Below are 22,471 nucleotides of genomic sequence, written 5' to 3'. Positions count from 1 at the left end.
ATCTCTCAATCTTTCCCAACATATTTTCAATATTCCTTTAAAAAAAATGGCAATCTTCAATTTTTGAAACCGTAGGTGATATCCATACTGAACACACTGTTCACTCTACCACTACATCAATACAATAACACTGTGAATTGTGAATATTGGCGTGATGGTAATGTAAACAGTGTTCAGTATTTCATAAAGCAAGTTTTTGGCCAACCTCAAAGGTCACGAAACGTTTGGGCAAATAGAAACACACCTCAAGACAAACACCGATGAACACATCTAATAGAAATTAATATATGAAGTATCTTTAAGTAAGCCAAATTTCTACCAACAATTTCAATAATCAAACTCCAACAAGAAATGGACCACTGGAGAACTCTTGAATTTTTAATCAAAATAAGTAAAAATTCAAAAAAGATGCTAATTATTATAAGAATTATAATGAAAATTTCTACTTATATCAAAATCTAAATTTCTTGAATTTTTTATTTATTAAGCCTTTTATATATGATTAGGTCTCTTCTGTTATGAAATTATTTTTTTTTTATTTTTGAGGGAAATAATAGTTTAATGTTTCACCTACTATCAGTCTTTATCAAATATTTTGATATCAAAAGTCTTTAAAAAATTTCAAGAAATATTCTATAAACTAGAAAACGCTGCAAAAATTTATAAACTGAGAATAAACCAGAAGAAAACAAAATAGATGGTTCAGGTAGAATGTGGTTGGTAGAAAGAATACAGAGGAGAAAAGTGGGAGAGAATAGAAAATATAAGATAATAAATGTTTGTGAATTCCAACACATTGACAAATGAAAACTAAGAACGAAAAGTTAATAACAGAAGTTGCAGAGAGCAGCTAGAAGTAGAATATATCGAAACAATAATACAATAAATATTGAAAGAAGTGATACGAATGGGAAAAAAACAAAACTGGTTGTATAAGAGAGGAATATCTTTGGGGGAATACCAATGAATAAATAACTTTGAAGAAGAAGAATTAACCAACTGAAGAGTCTAGTAACAAATTCGATAAAAGGTCAAAGAGTGAAATGGTTGTGGTGCGTTTAAAAAATATCGGGAAATAGATATGCAAAAATGGTTATTGAAAGAGGGAAAGAAGGAAAAGGGGGGGGAATGAAAATATCAAACAACATCTACACATATAACATCACAGTATTTATTATCAAATTCCATTGAAATATACAAATCAATATAAAGATTTAAAAAATATATTTATTAGGGCGGAGGTAGTAAACCAATTTGTTGTAAACAAATAGTAGCAGCAGCTAACTTAGCTTCTTTCTTATTATTTGAAGCAACGTTGGGTTTGTATTCAACTCCATTCAGCACCACCTGAAAGAAGAATAATATTTTTACTTTCACAAAAGCAAATATACTAAGCAGTTGTTGAAATCGAATATAAAATAAATGAAATAGCATACTATTTCCTTATAGTGAACTCATTACTAAAGTTTCTGAGGTAAACTTTCTCAAATCTCAATTTTTATTTATGATTTCAATTAATAAAGTTCCTGGATTTTATGTATAATTTTCGGGACAATATATTTTTTAGGAGAGTCATTTTTGACTTTTATCTCTGTTTCCATATTTTCCCGCCCTACTTTTCCTAAAACATTTTCAGATTTCTTGTAAGAATTTAGATTAAAATTTAAATGAACACTACAGGATTTCAAGTGCAGTCGATTTTTACAACTTAATTTCCTGGACTAAGATATTACAGGATAAGGTGCAACAAAATAATACCTTAAACAAAAAATTTTTCTTGTGATCGGGTCCACATTCAAATTCCAAAATATATTGTGGAGCGCCTAATTTCTTTTTTGACGCATATTCTCCTAACAAAGAGACAGGATGTTTTCCTTGAAAATTTTTAATACTACCAGGTACTTTTTGTTTCTTTTTATTTTGTTTTTGTTCTTCGTTAGCAACCAAACCTTTCTTATCCAGTTTAACTTCAAGTAACAGAGGTTCTAAAGCACCAGTCCTGTCTTTGCCTAATCCTTCTCCTGGCTTCCAACCCATTTTTTGAAGAAGATGCATACCCATACCCCCTGAGACAGGGGCGGCAGATTGTAGTTGATCCTGAGAAATTAGTTATGGATTAGTGAGGCACTTACAATTAGATTCAGTTAGTGAAATTTATACAACTAAAACCTTCTAAAGAATATACATTTTTTGATATCAAAAATAATACAGAACTGACAAATTTTATCATTGGCAAGGGTTGATTATTGAATGGCATCACTGCTATATATAATTAGATTATAATAATATATTTGCTACATTATTTGAAAATGGAGGTAAGAGTGAAAGTAATAAAACTGCTTCAACCAATACTGCTATGTGCTAGCCTAACCTCCTATTACAATGAATAAACAAGGTGTGGTGAAAAATATGTTGAATGAATTTTTGAAACAGCATTTACTTACGCTGCATTCATTTTACCTAGAAATCATCTCATGTGCTGAGACGAGCAGTGACCAGTCTGAGTCAATTTTTTCTTGTTATTTTCTACTACAGTGTAGTTTGATTGAGATAGTGTTTGCAGTCTTGGTAGTAAGTAAAACATCTTGGATCCAACATGGATCTTAAACGCACTAATATGAAGGATAGTTTAAAGTTGGAAAAAAGTGTCAAAGAGTTTCACAAAATATAAAAATTTGTAGATGGTGATAATGTAGTAACTTTTAAGCCTATTTACAAAAGAAATCTGCAATTTAAAAGCGGAAATAAAGTCCTTTGATGCCAAAAAAGTGCATCAAAGAACAAACTTATTCATTCTAACAGGAAAATTATTCTAACTTATTTTAATATCCTAAATAAACTTAAATGGTTATGACAGTTTACAATTGGCAACCACAATATAATTCTAAGAAATAAAATCATTAATGTGCATACATTTAGACATAAATAATAAAATCAAGACTATAAATATCAACTGTTGTTATAAATAAGAGTTTGTATTTCGAAATATACCCTTAATTAACATTTAAAAAAATGTTTCATCTGAAAATTTGAATTTTTTCATTATACTCACAATCAAAGCATAAATTGAAACTAATTTATCATTTAGCGCTTTCAGTAAGTCTGATTAAATTCAAGCATCGATTAACTTAATGTCGAAGTCGTTAACTTGCAATGTCTAAATAGAATAACCAATTCTTAAATATATATGACTTCTAAAGTAACAGATTATAAAGTAACTTATGTAGAAAAATCTGGATAGGTAAACTGCACCTTAACTCATACCAATAATTTAATCGAAGTGCAAATATGGAGAAATCTATTTAACGATAATATTAATTGCTCTTTTGAATCGAAATTACTTTTGATGTTTCGACAAGTTTCATAATTTAGTCAACTACCACATAAATATCAAAATAAAATTAGTTTTAAGCACACTAAAAATTTTTAATCGTTAGTTGTCAACTCAAAAAATAAGCAGCCTTTAAATTATGGTTTTATCATTGACGGCTTTCTTTGTTCTTACTATGTGAACCATTTTTGAATTTTTATTATTAAGTTCATATATGTTTTCACATATATCATGGTTTATTGATTCAGTTTTTTTATCGTTATAATGATTTTTCATTTATTTTCTAAATAGTGAGATTCTGTCTTATATAAACAGAAACAATTATTACAATGAACCTAATATATAATATTACATCTACTAATTTTAGTTTAGTAGAATATTTTTATTATGATTCATGTTTTTATGACTTATTATAATATCATATTCATTAATTACCAATATTAATAATTTTATAACAACGACTGTTTTCAAAAGGAGACATTTAAATATTTAGAAAATATATTAAAAAGTCTTTAATATGATAAAAAAAAAATAAAACTGCATAAACAAATCACGGAATATCAAAGGAACGTACATTATCTTACACAAATTTGAAAATTTTTGAAACGAAATCAAATATAAGAAAAGCAGAACTGTCTCACGTACATAAAAACAAGACATAATAAAAACCTCAATATTTTGAGTAGAATTCATAATTCTATTTTATAATTTTCAATGGAACTAATTTCAATTGATTGTTTTGTGCTATGACCACTAAGAATAACATTCTTTAATATGATTAAAACAAATCTTGTTTTATATTCATGTATTAATGTCAAATTATATTTTGTCGAAAGGTTTCGGTTGGAAAGTTGAAATTTTTTTCAATATTCTACTCCATGGAACAAAACATCTCTTTCGGCTGATAACAAGGCTCAAATCTACCTATTCCTACATTTTCCAACGAACACAGAAATATATAAGGATATATTTCGATCATAGACCCATATAAAAAACAAAAAATCGTTGGATATCGTAAAAGCATGACCTAAAATGACACGCCTAGTTGCCTAGTTAGTCTAATGATACAATGATGTATTGATATCTAGTTAGCCTAGACAAGTTCCATGCATAAACAAAATATTGCGTTACTATAGCAACTAACAATAACTTATTAGAAGTGTAAGTGTAAAGTTTGACGTCAAAAAAGTGAACCAGAGTTGCGCAATAAATGAAAAGAAAGAAGATGTACACCGAAAATCATCAAGTACCTGTATTTAAAAGGGTTAAGAGGTAAGGAGATTTACGAAAAGATGCTTAATACCCTTGGTGATCAGTGTTTGAATGTTGACCAAAAACGTGCAAAAGTAGAAGCATCGCGTCAGGTCTAGAGACGTTGCAAGTTCACTGTCATAAATGTATCCAATTAAGAGGAGAATATGTTGAGTAATAAAATATTTTGACATTGAAATTTTGTTTGGTTCTATACTAAGCTAAGAATTTTTCAATATATCCTCGTATGAGAAGTGGGATGAGATTGATAAAGATGCTCAAATGGGAACAATAAAGCTACTAACTAATATACAAAGATTAGTTTGCCTGTGTGTCAAGGGGCTATAAATAATGTCAAAGTGCCAATGGAAGAATCACAAAAGCGAATAATTTTCTGCTATGAAACGATTCATCATCTCATAGACATACGTTTAACAGTAATGTTTATACAATAAAAAAGTTTCAGTTTATACTTTATAATAGATTTGAATGAAAATCCCATTCTATCTGATTTCTCCTCAAACTTACCGCACTGCAAATATGGCTGTCCCGCAGATTCCGGCAGAAGCACCTTCATATAACACAATGGCCTGAAACAAATTCTCAGGTGGCAAAGTTCATAGAATAGAAACATAATCAGATATTTCTAAACCATGAGAAACTATTGTTGATTTTTGCCGAAGGACATAATGGAGCCATGAAATTTTTAGATTTTCCTTAATTCCTAATTTAGTTATGGTCGATGAAATTACCACTCAAAGACACCCATTTTCAGTTAATAAATGATATAGGGAAAATTCGTTGGCGAATCAATAGGAATATAAAGTGCTCTATGAATGGACTATTTATTACTGTAATTATATTATTTAGATAGGGGCCTACTTTGGAGGCCATACAATAAATTTGGTTAATATACATGTACTTTGAAAGACTGTTCTCACGTAACAATTCCAGTACACAGTTTTTCAAAAGCCCATTTACTCAAATAAATTACTTTCGATTTTTATTCTACTTCAATAAAAAAAATGATGTCTCACGACATATTTTTTTTCTTATCGAAATATATAAAAAGATCAATTATTAGTAAATTGTGATTTAACCATAAAAGTGAATTCAGAACAATTAATTGATAGCTATTCCGGTATTTGTAGTTCAAGAGTAGTCAAGAGCTTTACTACAGTACCACACTACTAACATGACCAATGGTTTTAGATTTTTTCACCTTACCATTATATGAAGTAAACTCGTCTAATCAGCATAAAGGAACTATTTTTAGTTGCTAGGCAAAAATCGACAATAGCTTAAAAAGGCACAAATTCCATCTCTCAATGGAGAGATAGTCTGTGCCTAAATGGATTAGTCATAGAAACGAATAGTTTCTATAAGGAATCCATTAACCTGAAAATTTGTTTAAAGCATGATAACAAATAGACCAACAACTTTTTCAACAAAACTTTGATTTCATAAAAATTTGTTATAAATAATTTAGTATAATATCAAATAAAAAAATTAAATTAAGAAAATATCTTTATTATTAAAATAACAAAAAGAGAAATCTTGCCTTCTGTTGTATTATTTTCAAATAGTAATTATATTTTTGGAAAAGTTAAGCCAGGAGATAATTTTAGTAATATAATGAGCAACAATAAAAAGTGGCAAGGAATCATATCATAATAGTAAAGAAACTAAAAAACTAAGAGACCAAACTGGAGCAAATAATTACTCCCACCAACGACTTGTTTGAGTTTATACACCTTTGTCGATTTTATCTTTCTCTTAACTTCCACTATTTTTGAAAAACTACCTTTCAAAATATAGGAATCAATATTTTTTAAATCATACACATAAAATAAATACATGTTATCAATAAAATCAGCAATCTAGGAGACCGAGTCACCACTTATAATAACACAAGTCGATTACCATTATATTCATTATACTAAAATAAGAGAAGAAATGAAGACAATGGTGAGAAGCATATTATATTAATTTATTATACAGTAATGTATCTAAATGTTTTCGATTTTTGGTTTTAAAATTAGTTTTTTTAATAATTATTAGAGGAAACATAAAAATTGACGTTTCGACTTTTCTCTAAGTCTTTATAAAAATATTATATTAACAGTGACAATTTGTGTATTTATAATGATCAATAGATCACCTACATCATGAATATCGAAATAAAAATAAAATCAAACTAGAACTTTGGTCTAATAAGAAAAATTAATTTTTCCTTAATCCTTACATCTTAATATGTAGCAGTCTTAATCAATCAAATTATTTGTAGTTTTATTAGAATTTACAGAATATAGTTATAAATTTTACTTTTTTTATCATTTATAGCTTTTTGATTCTTATGAATGTGATCCATTTCTAAAAATTCCCTTTTTCGTGTATTATATTCCGTTCCACGAATTTTTGAATCTTTATAATTGAATATATGTTTTTTTTATGTTTTAGTCTATTTTCTAAATATTGAGAGGTTTGCTCTATGTAAACAGCGTCACAATTAGTACAAGGCTCTTTATATATAATGTTACTTCTTTTGATTCTTGGCGTTTTAGATTTTAATTTAGTGAAATATTTGGATAATGTATTATGTCCTTTATGACTTATACTAATATCATATTTATTGAAATAATTCGATAATTCTTGGGAAAGTCATTATCCAAATATTTCACTAAATTAAAATCTAAAACACCAAAAAACAAAAATATATAAATGCTTCTTAATGTTCTTGATTTTAGGTCTGTTTTAAAATTAGTTTTTTCTTTAATAATTTTTGAAAGAAAGATAAAAATTGACGTTTCGACTAATTTCAAGTCTTTATCAAAATATATTTTGTCTTTATCAATATTATGATAAAGACTGAACGTCAATTTTTTATCAATCTTCCAAAAAAACACTAATTTTAAAACAGAAGAGACCTAAAATTAAGAATGTTCTTGATTTTAGGTTTCTTATGTTTTAAAATTATGTTTTTTTGTAATTTTTTAAAAGAAAGCTGAAAATTAACGTTTCGACTTATTTCAGTCTTATTTAAAATATTTTGAAAAAGACTATGGTTAATTCAAATATGATAAAATAACTAAAACAAATTAGAAACTTGATAATAATTACTTAGGATAATAAAATAACATTTGAATCAATATCAATAAATTCAGCAATATCATATCTGCTCAAAAAATATATAAATATATAATATTATCTCAAAAAATATGGAATAAACAGAACATCTGAGAACGCTATTTGATAGTATACAAAATATACAAAAAAATTTTCATGAAGGTCATAATTAAGCTACAAATTCGGCGTTCCGCCCATTTTGTCCTGTCCTATGCGTATTTTCATCATAAAGTTTGACATTTTTAGCGCAATTTGAGTTGTTAAAACTTAAAAAATTCGTGTCGGTGAATAAATGAAATTAAATCGCGAAAATTTTTTCTATTATTTTCGACGTGGATTAAACCAACAATAGTGTGCTGATCAACTCGCTTCAACTTTTAATAATGAAGCACCATCTCGAGCCATCATGTTTCGCTGGTTTTCCGGATTCCACCGTAGTCGCACTTCGCTATAGGATGAATTTTGTAAAGGTCATCCAAAATCGGATGTTGTGCCAGAAAACATCGATGCTGTGCGTAAACTGATACTGAAGAATCATCCTGTGACATACCGAGAGATTGAGGCATATTTGGGAATTAGTTCCATTCGCATACATTAAATATTGTGTGAACATTTGTCTGTCAAAAGGATTCATTCACTTTGGATACCGCATAATTTAACGATTGCTCAAAAAAAGCTCAGGTCGGTTGGTGCAAATAAATGATGAAAAAATTCCAACGCGTTACTTCAAAAGAAGTCTATTAACAGGCGACGAATCATGGATCTAAGCATATGAACCCAAAACTAAACAACAATTGGCCGTATGAGTTTTTCAAGACGAGCTAAATCCAACAAAAGTTGATCGCGCACGATGCACTGGACATGGTCGATTCTGAATGGTAAATCAGCATTTGTTTGCCAGAAGTTTTCGAAAAAATCGGGGAAACTAATCGCAGAAGACGAATCATTCTCCACCATGACAATGCGACTTCTCACACATCAGTTCAAACAAAAAAGTTTTCTACATCTGGAACAATTGATTGATGCGTTCAAATCACATGTTTTGGAGGTACCTACCTCAATTGGAATGAACAAAATGTTTCGACAATTGATTCAAACGCATGCAAAAGTGTTTTGATCTTAATGGAGAATATTTTGAGAAACACTTGAACCTTATTCAATTATAAATATTCGTTTTCATTTGTCTATTACAAAACTTAAGTAGCGACCGTCGTATTTATATATTTATCATCAGAGAATTGATTTACCGAACATTCTTGTATCTCAACTTTGTAATATCTATTTTTATGTGGTTAAGTATAAATAAACCTCTGCTGATAGATACAAACTAAAAACTCACAAATTAATGTAAAGTTTACCTCAAATAAATAATATAAATTATTGGGAACTATCTATAATTTGGCAATATGATTTATTGAAAGTTGTTGGTCTATAGATATATAATTATAGAATATTAACCGGAATGTAGATGGCTGTAACAAAAACAACTGCTTTCTAGAAATATACCTTTTTCGTCCAAGCTTGATAACCCGAGGAAAGTTCTGCTTGTGATAATATTTGAGCACCCGTAGATCCAGTAAATTGACCCAATTGTTGTTTACTTGTAGCCCAGGATTGCATCTGTAAAAAAGTGAAAAATTCATAAAAAAACATGTATTAAAAATTCTTTGATGTAAATTACGATATAGATCAAATGATTTTTTCAATAATGTTGTTTTTCAATGATAACTTGGGTGTGTGGACTGTATTTAACTGAGTTTGTTGTTTTTGCTTGCACTTCAATGACTATTGATATTTGTTTCCAAATGAAACACGACAAATATAGGGAACTTCGTTTTCATTCGATATTAAAGAACTTTGATCGATGTTAACTAGAAGCTCAATAGATTCCTGCTCCTTGTATCGGTTACAGTCTTTTCTTTGACTGTCTCTATGGTTTTCGATTAGCGTAAGCTTTTGAAGTGTGAATCTTTTGACGGATCCTTAAAATACCATAGGTGGATCGGGTGACCAACGTCGAGGTGCTAAAAAGAATGAACAGAGAACGAGAACTATTAACCATTGTAAAGAGAAGGAAAACTTCCTACTTTGGCCAAATTTTTAGAAATCAAAAATATGCCTTGTTACAGCTGATCATGAAAGGGAAGAGAGAAGGCAGGCGCGGCCTGGGGTAGAAAAGGGTAAAAAGATTTTCATGGTTGAAAAACCTTTCGAGATTGGTTCCATGTACGTGATGCCGTAAATCTAATACGCATGACTGAAGATCGTGAGGAATGTAACGTTATGACATTAAAAAGACCACCTAACTTAATTTATGTATTCCTTAAAAACCAATCACTATTTTTTGAGATATTCTCGACTGTTTTGAGGAATAGTACTACACAAAGAATTTTGTAAAGCAGTCACACAAATAAAAGTCCTTAAAATAAGTTTTAGAAGAATGAAGTAATGCAAAATTGAAGTAACTGTATAATGTTGAAACTAAAATACTTACTTCTCTATTAGATTTGTATATTTGAGTTAGAGCTTGTACATCATTGGGATTTTCTTGCAACTTTCTCATAGCCGAAAGTCTTTGTGATACAATAGATCCAATATCCACTGTTGGCTGAAAAAAAAAACTTGTGTGATTATAAGAAATCTTATGATTGCAACTACAATAGTCAATTTATAATAATTAAAATGGTAGAATCCTCTTTTTTTATGAATGTACCTACTAACATTCAACGTACTAAAAGTTATTAGCTTTCATTGTTATTAATCATTAAAATGCTCAACAACTATAGAAAAGTGGAAAGGCTTTGAATGGAAATATAATTTCCTTGTAAGGCCCCAGAAATGTATGGCAAAAAAATTACCAATAACAATGTGACAAATATATGGCAAAACAATGTCTTATTAAAAATTTGTTATTGCAAATGATATTCCAATAAAAAATAGATAATTTTAATACTATTAGACGGAGAGCTGGTGATATTTTCAAGTGATGACTTAGTTAAAGCCTATTTTTTAAAGAATTGTTTTGCTAACTGTCATCTGTAGATTAAATTTCATAAATACATTTACACAAATAGAAATTGTTGTAAAAATCTTTTAATGAATTTAGTTCGTTCAATGAATTTTGTTAATTCGACAGTTGAGATTAATTAAGTTCATTCGATATTTTATAAAATTGTAGCTTGTGTTTTTATTGTGAATAAAATTTTTAGAAATGAAGTTTCGAAAATTAATATATAATATTAATATATGATAATAATTTGTTCTGAATTTTTTTAAATGTCAATATAGTTTCTTTCATTTTAGTTTACTTTTGAAGCTGATATTTTAAAAATCATGTGTTGGAATCGCAACTTGAAAATAGTACATCAGAACTTCTTTATTATCATCGTTATTTGAAATCTTAACGTTCTCCAATCTAGCGTATTGCCAACTACTTTTTAGCCTTGAAAAAAATTGGTGAAATAGAAATAGAAAAAGTAGATATTAAAGGATGGTTAGCTAGTTAGCTAGTTAACTAAGTTTATAAATCGTGAAAAATGAAGGATGCCACAACGAGTCTCAGGCCTCCAAGTGAACTACAACCAATCTAGATCGAAGTTGCTGGTACTAACCTAACCTAGATGATGATAGTACCTTATGTTATCGAACCGATCATATTTAGTTTAAATTGACTGTCCATATAGAAGTATATTCAAGATAAAACTTTTGGACTTTCAAGTATAGGTACTTAAAACAACATTTTTGTTTAGTTAAAATAAAGTTATCAAGTATGTATCATTCTCAGAATTAATTATATTAAAACAATTACCTGATCAATTTTAGATGGAAATACTTGGGGTCCAGGCGGTCCATTAGGTGGAGCCGGTACCGTCGAAGGGTCTTGTTCTGGTAAAATTGGCACCACTGCAGCTTGGGCAAGCTCTTTAATAGGAGCTGACGCTAGTTTGGTCGAAGGAGGAGCTTGTTCTAATGGTAAAGGAATGTTTATAGTATTGCTAATTGTATTGGTAACTGGAGGGATAGTAACGGATGCATTCGGTAGAATGTCAGTTTTTTTCTCTGGTGGAGGTGATACTGGCATCCATTCCTCCCCTTTCCTGTGATGTTGTCCACTGCTAACTGGAAATTGGATTCTAAGTTCACTTGTACGTTCTAAAGCTGATTTTACTGGTAAAGGAATTGAATTCTAAAACAAAAAAAAGGAATGTCAACAAATATATGAGGATATATTGAAAAATTCTTAGCCTCAACATATTCTCCTCTTAATTGGATAAGTTTATTACAGCGAACCTGCAACGTCTCTAGACGTTTCAAAAAAAATGTTTCATCTTGCTCTGCAAACCAGACCTCGACAGATTTTATTACCTCCTCGTTGGAAGAAAATTACGACCTTTTAATTTTTTTTTCATTTGAGGAAAGAGATGATAGTTGAACGGAGCCAAATCTGGTGAATAAGGAGGGTGTTCCAGTAATTCAAACTCTAAATCACGAATTTTTTGCATGTCAACATGAGATTTGTGTGCAGGGGCGTTGTCCTGCAAAAACAAAACACTTTTGTATGGCTTTCCGCGTCTTTTCTCTTTAATTTTTTTCCGTAGAGTAGTCAGTAATGTCGAATAATAATCTTCAGTTATTATTTTACCCTTATCCAAAAAATCAATCATGATTAATCCATGGTAGTCCCAAAAAACTGAAGCAAGAACTTTTGATGCAGATTTTTGGACACGAAAGGTCTTGAAGAACCAGAGTGTCGCCATTCCATCGATTGTTTCTGGATCGTAGAAATGTACCTAAGTCTGCAAGCCAACATCAAGGATCTGTATTTAAAAGGGTTAAGAGGTAAGCAGATTTATGAAGATATGCTTAATACTCTTGGTGATCAATGTCATTCGTATGCGACCGTGAAAATTGGACTACAAGATTCAAAACTACATCAAGAAGTGAATTAAAACTTGATACGAAACAGAAATGTTTAATCTGTGGTAAATAAACAAGAAATAAGAACAAAACTCTTTTTTTATGTTCTGAAATTTCAGCAACAGAACAAATTTTAAATACTGCCCGAAAAAAAAAAGATGTTTTCACATTAATTGGCACTTGCGAACAACCAGCTGATTTATTTGCAATGGAAGTGAGGTATCATAAACATTAATAAATTGTTATCGTGATTATCTGCTACTACCAAGAAATTCTGACAATCCAGCAGGCAGACCTTCAATTAAAATAGCTGATTGATGAACTGAAACATCAATTAACAAAATAAGTTACAGCTTGTTCGATTTATATGTAATGCTGTCCCTAAATATGCACAAATAAATGAAGATTGCGAGTAATATATTTGTGGAGGATTTGATAATCCAACAAAATGTTTCAAATTACATGGTTCTTTATTTTTTGAAGTACCTGACCTGAATTCTAACCATTTAGAAGCGGATTCAAGGATGTTTTGTCACATATTTCATACAGTGAAAATCAAACTTGGTCATATCATAATCATTAGTGCTGATACAGATGTTTTCATTCTCGGAATTTACTTCTGGAACAAGCTTGCACGTCTAGGCTGTTTAGGTTTATGGTTCGACAGTTCCTATAAGAAGAAATTCATTTCAGGATGTCATTTGGCTGGTCAATCCCTTGGAGAAAATATTTGTGGTATTTTGCCAGCATTACGCGCTCTGAGTGGTTGCGTTTCGACTAGCAGATTTGGCTCGAAGAAATGTGCATCCAATTGTAAAACAATGGCTTGCTATTGTGACAAATTACATATTTATTGTATTTCTTTATGCAAATGCATAAATAACGATTTTCAGAATAAAAAAGATTGATACTTATCATTTTTTCATTTATAATATATGAAAATTTGATTATTGACTATTAATTGTCATTAATAAAGGTATTTTTTGATTTTCAATGGGTTTGGGTTCTTTGTTGAGAAATGACGAAGAAATATTCTTGCTGAACAATCGTCGGATTGTTGCTCAATACTTACACTTACACTTACTTACAATACACACTATCACTATCACTTGAACATATCTAAGAGTGCTTATCGCCTGCCAACTTAATAACTAAATTAAAAATTAATATGAACATGGTTACCAACTTTGATTCTATATAAAACAAAATAGTTCGAGGTAAGGATAGGGTCAAGGTTGGGATAGATCGGGTCAGCTGCCAATTTGATCAATTCCCAACAGTATTTTTAAAGGCTTTTCAGCGTCTAGTTGCGAATCATATTTAGGAATACAAAAAAGTATCGAATTGGTTACCATTGCGATAACGAGTGAATACGAGCCGTTATAAAATAAACTTTCTAAAATCATTTGAATATGACAAGTCCATATATCTTTGTTAATTGATACAACTTCGACATATTTGAGGTTAGAGTCACGTATTTTGTTCAAGATATGTAAGATGGGATTCTGTCAGTATACAATTTAAATAAAAAAGAAGAATTTATTATCGAAAAATATGAATTTTTCCAAATTTCAGTGACTTACGTGAATAAAAAAGTAATAAGATTACATTACAAAATAACATTTGTAAATTTTGTAACCATTTAGAGAAAAAATGTCACGGCCGTCTTACATATATTTCATCAACCAAAAATTTTCAGTCAAACTGACAACATAACAATAATGTCTACAAAAAATACGAGTTCAAAATCACTACCTAGTTCAATTCTACAAGACACGTTAAATAGTGCCCTTTTATTAACAGAAGTAGGTGTCGATTTAAGAGGATGTTATGTGTCAGGAAGTAAATGTATAAGTCAACTTAAAAACATCATTACAACCACAGAAGGTGCTATAGAAGCATTACAATTAACTGCTAAAAGTACTTTGGAGCATGCTCACAAAATTGTTGTGTCCATCAATAATAGTAAACCGACCAAAGAGGGACAAGAATTGATAACAATTATAGATAAGCAATTATCGGAGTTAAATACGACTGGAAATCGAATGGTCGACGATACTCAGCAGGTAACTTTTTTACATGTTTTGTCGTTTAAAATTTTTTCATTTAAATCTTATTTGGTGTTGTTAAAACTGTCATGTTGCAATTAATGTCCAACAGATGCATAACCTGATGCGTTTAAAGGACAATCTATGTCTAGTCTTTAAGATTATGGAGTTATCAATTTCTATGTTATCAAGCACGTTGTTAGTAAAAAATATTGACGTCGTACTAAGTTTAAATCACCTGATTACTTTTTTAAATTCCAGAGATTAATTAAAGACAATATTGAAAACGCTATTGAAAGTGTCAACTATAATAAATGTTCTATGTTACGTACTAAAAAATATCATTTTTAGCAACATTTGAGTTAATTTACAAAATGCGCAGCTTTAGATTTTGTTTTTTTAGTTGCATCGCCTGGTACTGAATCATTGAATCGTTGTTTTATTCCTGGGATGATGTCATTTCCAATTCGAACATTGAAGTCACCCAAAACAATCATGCACCCGTTTGATATCATTTATTGTTGTCTGTAGGTCTTCGAAAAATCTCTCTCTGATGTTTTCTTCTCTATTATTTTCCGGCGGATATATTCCTATGATATTTGCTACCTCTTCTCCTTATCTCATTCTAATTGCAACAATTCTCTCTGATACGTATTTGCACTCTTCAATCCGGGTAGTTAATTGTTTCTGAACTCATCTAGAGACCCCTTCTTTGGCTTTTGGTTCCTTTGGTACACCACTATATGTCATTATGTAGTTATCTAACATAGTTTGACAGTTTTCACCACGACACTCATAACATATTGAAAATTAACGGATTTTGCACATAAATTTTCCTGATGAATAATGCAGTGATATTGTACGAAAGAGATATCGCGATTGTTTTTCTTTATCAAAGCAACAAGTCCTTCGTTTTCGCCAGTCATTGCCGGTGCACCATCTGTGGTGCTTCCAGCCAAATTTGACGTATTGAGATTATATCTATTCAAGACCGTGTTGAACGATTCAAACAAATCACACCCTCTTGTATTGCCGTTCATGGGAACTAATAAAGCGACCATTTCTTCTGTAATTACAAAATCTTTGTCTACTCCGCGAATAAATACAGCTAACTGAGCGGTGTCTGTTAGATCTGATCTTTCATCGAGTGCCACGGAATAGTAAATGAATTTCGAGGCCCTTTTCATTAATTCTTCTACCCTCCTTGCCACGCTAACACCAGACAAACTTACTTTGGGGAAAAGTTGCTTTTGTGAGGAGCACAAAACTTCTGCTGCTGCTTCCATGCATTCTTTTATGAATTCGCCGATGGCGAATGGTTTTCAGCTTCGTGCAATTTTTTCTGAGATGATGTAGCTCACTTTATCAATGCGTAATTGTCCTTGAAGATGTGCAAACTTAGCGGAATATTTTGAATCATAATGTCGTATGATATTGTATTCTTTTAACACAAAAACTGATTCCCTACAAACGAGACAAATTGGTTTTTCTTTAATGTAACAAATAACCGAACTCGAGCCAACAAATTACGCAAATCTCACTGTTTATGTAAATTTGGGTCAATATGCATTTTATGATATGATATTGTGACCAAAAATTGACCAGCTTTGCTGTGATTTGTACGCAAACTTAGTAGATATTGTCGGGCCGCCAAAAAACCAAGCGCGGGCCGCTCGCGGCCCGCGGCCTCGGGTTGAAAACCGCTGAAGTACAACAAGGTTTTTGGATCATAATAAATCAATTTTATTTTTATTTTTGCTTGTAGTATATTCAAGTTTGAATTTTTATTTAAATTTTGAATTGTATTTATATATTAAACAAATGGAATATACTTTTAGGTAAAAGAAAAAGTACGAATCGAAAAAAGGTGTGGCAGTCCCACTACCAGTTGGACAAATAAAAGTATCAAATCAGATGTCAATGAAAAGTATCCTGAAAGTTTATCACGCGAATCATTAATTGATTTAAATTCAATCGCCAATTTGCCTCCTGTACCCGAAGACATTTTCACCAGTTTTTCCACTAAACCTATGAGGTCTTCAAGTTTATCATCACTTAAAAGTATGCGCAAGGTGAGTCTACCATATGAACCAAACAATCTTCACGTTTTTGTCTTTGTCATAATTTCTACGGAAGTAATGGATCACACGAAATTTGTGATGAGGTGATTTTATATACAAATAACTAATTAAAACACCATTTGTTTCTATTGGGCAAGAAAAAAAGGAGAATACAAAAAAATGAAGAGAAATGATGGTCCAAGATATTTATTGAGTAGAGTCTCATTTTACATGAGGCAAATCTTTTAATATATCTCCATGCATCCAAATTAAATTAAAATATCAAGATAAAGATTAGGCACTACTGATTCTTTGAAAGGTATTCGAATACCAATTTCTGTGGAATACGAATGGTCTGATGTGAACCGCAAAATAATCATGATGATTGGTACTTTCGTCTTTGTGATACTAAGGGGAATAACAGAAAAACTTTGAAACATATTTACCACACTGGATGATTTTTGAAGCGAAAACATTTGTTTACCTCCTACATCTTAGTATAGAAATCTAAATTTGTAAAATATTTTGCACATAAATTACCCCTTCTATACTGCCAAGCAATTGCTGACCTAACTACTCGCCTTGGAGCTTCAGAAAGACACCTTTAGACTGAAAATTTGTCATTGACTCTTCAAAAAGGAGTCTTAAAGCTTTTCTTTTACATAATGTCAACGTTTTTGCTTCTAGTATGATAGAAGATATAAGAATATAATATGAAAATCACAACTTAGTCAATAGTTTGGCCACAAAGAGCACCTGGAACCAAAAATGTAATACGTGAAAGTCTCATTAACCCTCAAAATATTTTTACTTCTACCATTTCACATCAAACTTGGATTAATGAAACAATTTATTGAGGCATTAAGAAAAGAAGAAATTATTTTTAATTATTCGTGAAAAATATGAAAATATTCTGAAAAAATGCAGAATTCTTGATTGTAATATTAGCATGGTTCACTTTTCAAATTTCCACTTGAACCATTTTCCGAAAAATCTTAGTAACATATGTGAAAAGCAAGATGAAAGATTTCATCAAGATATTCAAGAGACGAAAAAAAGATTCCAAGGGCTCTGGGACATAAAAATGATAGCCATTAATGTTGAATATTAACGAAAAATTTTTCTTCAACTAAATATGATAGAAAAATAACCGAAACAAACTTTATTTAAAGGTGCGTTCTGCCCAATTTAAACGCAATTTTTTATATTTCTGTGTAACTCTTCACAGATTTTGAGCATTCCTTCTGTATTGGAGAAATTATTTCAAATGACAAATATTAGTAATATGAATTGAGAACAGTAAAATTATTTTTCAGGTGAAAATGTTTTTACAAAAAGCTGAAAGCTCAGACGAAGAAGATATATCTGATAATGAAGAACCCGATTTTGCGAAAATATCGATAGGTGATGCGAAGGACAGTTTTGATGACGGGGATGACAGAAAACCATTAACGCCTATTAGTAAGAAGTTGTTGTGTGATATAACAGAAGAGACTAAAGTCGAAGACTAATAATAGTTGTTGATATGTTGAAATACTCGAATTTGTGAGGACAGATAAATTTAATAAAGATATGTCTAAAACAGAAATTAATTCAAAAAACTTCCAAATAATCAATTAACTTAAAAGAAAAAACAATATATATAATTTGAAGACCTCAGAGGAAACAGAACTAAGATCTTTTTTTGACACAATAAAATTATTTTGGATTGTAAACATGTGGTATAGTACATTAGCTTAACTGATTTTTTGAAGAAAGATTGGGGTATTGAGTTATAAACATTTAAAATACGAGGATATATTGAAAAATTCTTAGGCTACTATAGAACCAAACGAAATTTCAATGTCAAAATATTTTATTACTTAACATATTCTACTCTTATTGGATACATTTATTACAGCGAACCTGCAACGTCTCTAGACGTTTCAAAAAAAATGTTTCATCTTGCTCTGCAAACCAGACCTCCACAGATTTTATTACCTCCTCGTTAGAAGAAAATCTACGACCTTTTAAAGTTTTTTTCAGTTGAGGAAAGAGATGGTACTCGGACGGAGTCAAATTTGGTGAATAAGGGGGGTGTTCTAGTAATTCAAACCCTAAATCACGAATTTTTTGCATGGCAACATAAGATTTGTGTGCAGGGGCGTTGCAATAATATATTTCATATCACTTACTTTTATGTTCATGGTTATTGAAGTAGGCCGATCTTTTATTTGGAAAGGATGGTGGAATGGCTTGTCTGCATCACTATCGCTATCTTCTTTTTCAGAGAGACTAGATAATTCTCCTAGTTCTTCTTTTTTTGACAGAGTCTTGCAAAAATCAGTTAATTCTTCAATAGTTTTCCCACCTGATTTGATAGCCGCTATCACTTTTTCTTGTGCTTGTGGTCCCAATGTTAAAGCAGCTGGCAAACTGCCCGATTTCATCATGGTTATTGCATTTCTTCTGGCTATTTCTAAAAGTTTCTTCTTATCAAATTTCGAGTCTCTTTCATTTGATGGTGTTCTTCGTCTATCTCTAGAACTGTAACCTCGATATCTGAAAAGATCAAATCAATAAGTGGAATTTTACACAATATTGATATTAATTATCACCATAATACAGAGACTTGATACCTGTTCTTAATCATGAAGTATATAGAGATAGAAACTAAGTTAACCACTGAAATAAAAGTTTTTGCGTCATCAGAAATCATTAGTATCAAAGAGGTAAGGAACAGAAGTGAAGCGTGTATAATAAAGCTCAAAGGATATGTCTTCTAAATCTAATAATTGTGAAGTGTATTCAACAATTAAAATTCTAGTATAACTAAACACTACAAAGTATTAAAGAACATATGTAAATAACTTTATCCACCAAAGAAAAGTATGCCAGTGTTGTTCATTAGAGGTGTCATTTCAATCTAAGTACAAACATGTCTTGTGAAATGATTGAAGTGCCAACCAAAGTCTTTTAACAAATCAAGATGACCTTAACACTTATATTATCAAATATCGTTAACAACAACTAATTTGTGTTTTGTATTTCAACAAGATGCTGTTTATATAAAAGCAATGTTTCTCATTAGAAATCTGATTTCAATGTAAGTGCGACCATTTTCGTGTTGATTTGTATAAATATAAGCCAAATTCATTCAACAATTCTGTATAAACTCAGTTGTAAGTCTAGTCACATTATTACTGTTACTAGTGTAGAGTTCAGTGTGGCAAAAACCTTATAATTTTAAAAAGTCTGAAACAGGAAAGTATCATAAGAAAGCCATTCAACTTTCAATCCAGTGAACTGAAGGATTCGGCTTTGTGAGCAATATTCATCACCACTATATTCACTGACTACTCCGTTCATTAATCTTACTACATCCGTGATTCTATTTCAGTCACTAATTCTACAAAAACCAATGACTGTGTGTGTCACATCTCTACAAGAAGATAGGAAGACAAAAACCTTATCAGTTCCATTGCCACTGAGACATCAACACTAGAATGTTTTACCTTTTTCATATATGTTATATATCTATATATTAATGCATCTAAATGTTCTTGATTTTAGGTCTTTTCTATTTCAAAATTAGTTTTTTTGATAGTTTTTCAAAGAAGGATAAATTTTGACGTTTCTACTTTTCTTTAAATCTTTATCAAAATATGATATTGACACTGTAGATATAAGTATTAATTAAGTACTGGTAATTTGATCAATCTTATTTTGACTGACGCTCTCGGCAGATGGAAAGTACCTTGGACTTTTGGATCAAAAGCTGGGTTGCAAATTTCATATTTTACTAGGGTTTCAAAACATATGTATAAATATATATCACTCACCTATCCCTCATAAACCATTTTTCCTCACTGTCTCTGTCATCCCTCTTTTTATGAAAGTCCTCATCATTATTGAATCTCCTTTTTCTATAATCCTCAAGATCTCTACTATATTCATCTCTAAATCTTTCTCTAGACCTGTGCCTTTCACGATGTCTCTCCCTATCATGTTCTCTACTATTCTCCCTACTCCATCTATCACTTTTACCATTATAAACGTTCTTTTCTTTATCCCTACTTTTACCTACATGTTCCGAACTCCTACTTCTATCCCTATGTTTATTGTTATCCCTGCTATGCTTTCTAAATTTATCCTTGTCTCTATGTTTGGTTTCTGATTTCTCATCTACTTTCAATTTCTTTTCTATGTGTTTAGGTTCTCTACTTCTGCTTCTTGATCTTTTTTTGGAATGGGATTTGTGCTTTTTTTTCTTTGTTCTACTATCATCTGAGTCAGTAGCTTCACCTGTAAAATAATTTACTCATTAGAAACAAAAAACAACAGTTGAGAATAAAAACTAAATGTAAGGCTGTTTTATTTAAAATTTTACAATTTGAAACAATCACAGGGATAAAATCTTCACTAAATATTCAATTTATTTATGAAGATGTTATTGAAAAATTTTTCCCAATGGGCGGGGATTTTGCGATTTACAAAAGCGTGGCTGATTAATATACAGGAAGATACCTTGTACCCGGTTAAGTACCTCCACCAAATATAAGCCCCATATCTTAAGGATACCCATCGAGAATAAAATAATTTATGATGTGAAATGTGATACTTAGTTAATACTGCATACCTTCTTCATGAACATCAATGTTGCTCTTAATATCGCATATTGCAGAGTCAAATAATGATTTATACTTTATATTTGTAGTAACATTTCTTTTCAAACTATCTCTGGAGGTTTCTGCTTGGATCATAATTTCTTCATCACTTTCCTCTAGTTTAATACTTTGCTCCTCTGATTTCTCATAATCTTGACTTTTTCTTTTAACTCTATCAATTTCATCTTTTATCTTTTTTTCTGCCAGCTCCTTTTCTTGCTTGATAAGAATTTGTGCCAAATCTAACTTCTCATCAGTTTCATCATTGCTTGTCGAATTACTGCTAGAATATTTCTTTTTCTTCTCTTTTTTCTTATGTTTCTTGTCCTTGCTTTTGTGTTTTTTCTTCTTCTTATGTCTTTTATTAGATTCAACTAACTTTTCTTTTTTCACTATAACTGGAGGTTTTGCATGGAATGTACTGAAAAGTTCAGACAATATTTCCATTGAAGATTTCTGTGGAATATCAGGTTTTTGTTCTTTTTCCTCTTTTATAATGCTCAACATCGTAATTAACTCTGAAATCAATGATAAAATTTTTATAATAATTTATCAAACTGTTTTCATTTTGTTTTTCCTTTGTGTTTTTAAGATTCAAATATATAACTATACTGTCCCGAACAATATTAATAAATGTTAATAAACAGAAGAAGTTATTTATAAGTGTAATTATTTTGTTGAAGCAAACACTGATCTCTTTCAAGTACAAAAAAGTACAGGAAAATAAGATACTAATTATTCAACTACAAAGAAAATAAAAATTAACATGAAAATTGAAAATCTACTTACAGAAATAAATTAAAGGTTAATAAGCAGTCAAATAGATTTTAAAACTAAATTGCCTGTTTCCCTCTTAACTTCCTTTTTATTTAATTTCATAAACATTCAAAAAAAAACTAACCAATAAGCAATGTCAATGTGAAAGTGTCATGTCAAATCCGTATCACTTTCCGAATTTTCAGATCATGATCGAATCTCGGATCGTAGTATCCGAAAATACTGTTGGTAACTGGTCATCTAACAAACCATTTATATTATGATCTATGGTCAACCACTCTTTAAATAATAAATAAATACCTATGTTCAAAAAAA

General features: G+C 30.4%; 1 protein-coding gene across 3 annotated transcripts; it reads right to left on the bottom strand.

The window, feature by feature from the left end:
• Positions 1–1,149: 1,149 nt before the first annotated feature.
• On the bottom strand, positions 1,150–22,392 carry LOC130447492 (protein Son). 3 transcript variants are annotated; one of them, XM_056784337.1, is made up of 9 exons: positions 22,281–22,392; positions 21,352–21,897; positions 20,555–21,017; positions 18,908–19,274; positions 11,517–11,894; positions 10,203–10,316; positions 9,215–9,328; positions 1,759–2,097; positions 1,150–1,347 (listed from the first exon to the last, which is right to left on the bottom strand). In XM_056784337.1, exons 2-9 carry the CDS (start codon positions 21,884–21,886, stop codon positions 1,231–1,233), a joined length of 2,427 nt encoding a protein of 808 aa, XP_056640315.1. In that variant the 5' UTR covers positions 21,887–21,897; positions 22,281–22,392; the 3' UTR covers positions 1,150–1,230. The 3 variants fall into 3 exon arrangements, with proteins under 3 accessions (XP_056640315.1, XP_056640314.1, XP_056640316.1); XM_056784336.1 differs by having other exon boundaries at positions 22,169–22,389; XM_056784338.1 differs by lacking the exon at positions 1,150–1,347 and adding an exon at positions 5,111–5,172 and having other exon boundaries at positions 1,878–2,097; positions 22,169–22,298.
• Positions 22,393–22,471: the final 79 nt, after the last annotated feature.

The sequence above is a fragment of the Diorhabda sublineata genome, chromosome 8 (assembly GCF_026230105.1).
Source record: "Diorhabda sublineata isolate icDioSubl1.1 chromosome 8, icDioSubl1.1, whole genome shotgun sequence".
In the NCBI taxonomy this organism is placed as follows: Eukaryota; Metazoa; Arthropoda; class Insecta; order Coleoptera; family Chrysomelidae; genus Diorhabda; species Diorhabda sublineata.
Note: the sequence above shows the minus strand (reverse complement) of the source record. Positions and strands in the feature narration are given on the sequence as shown.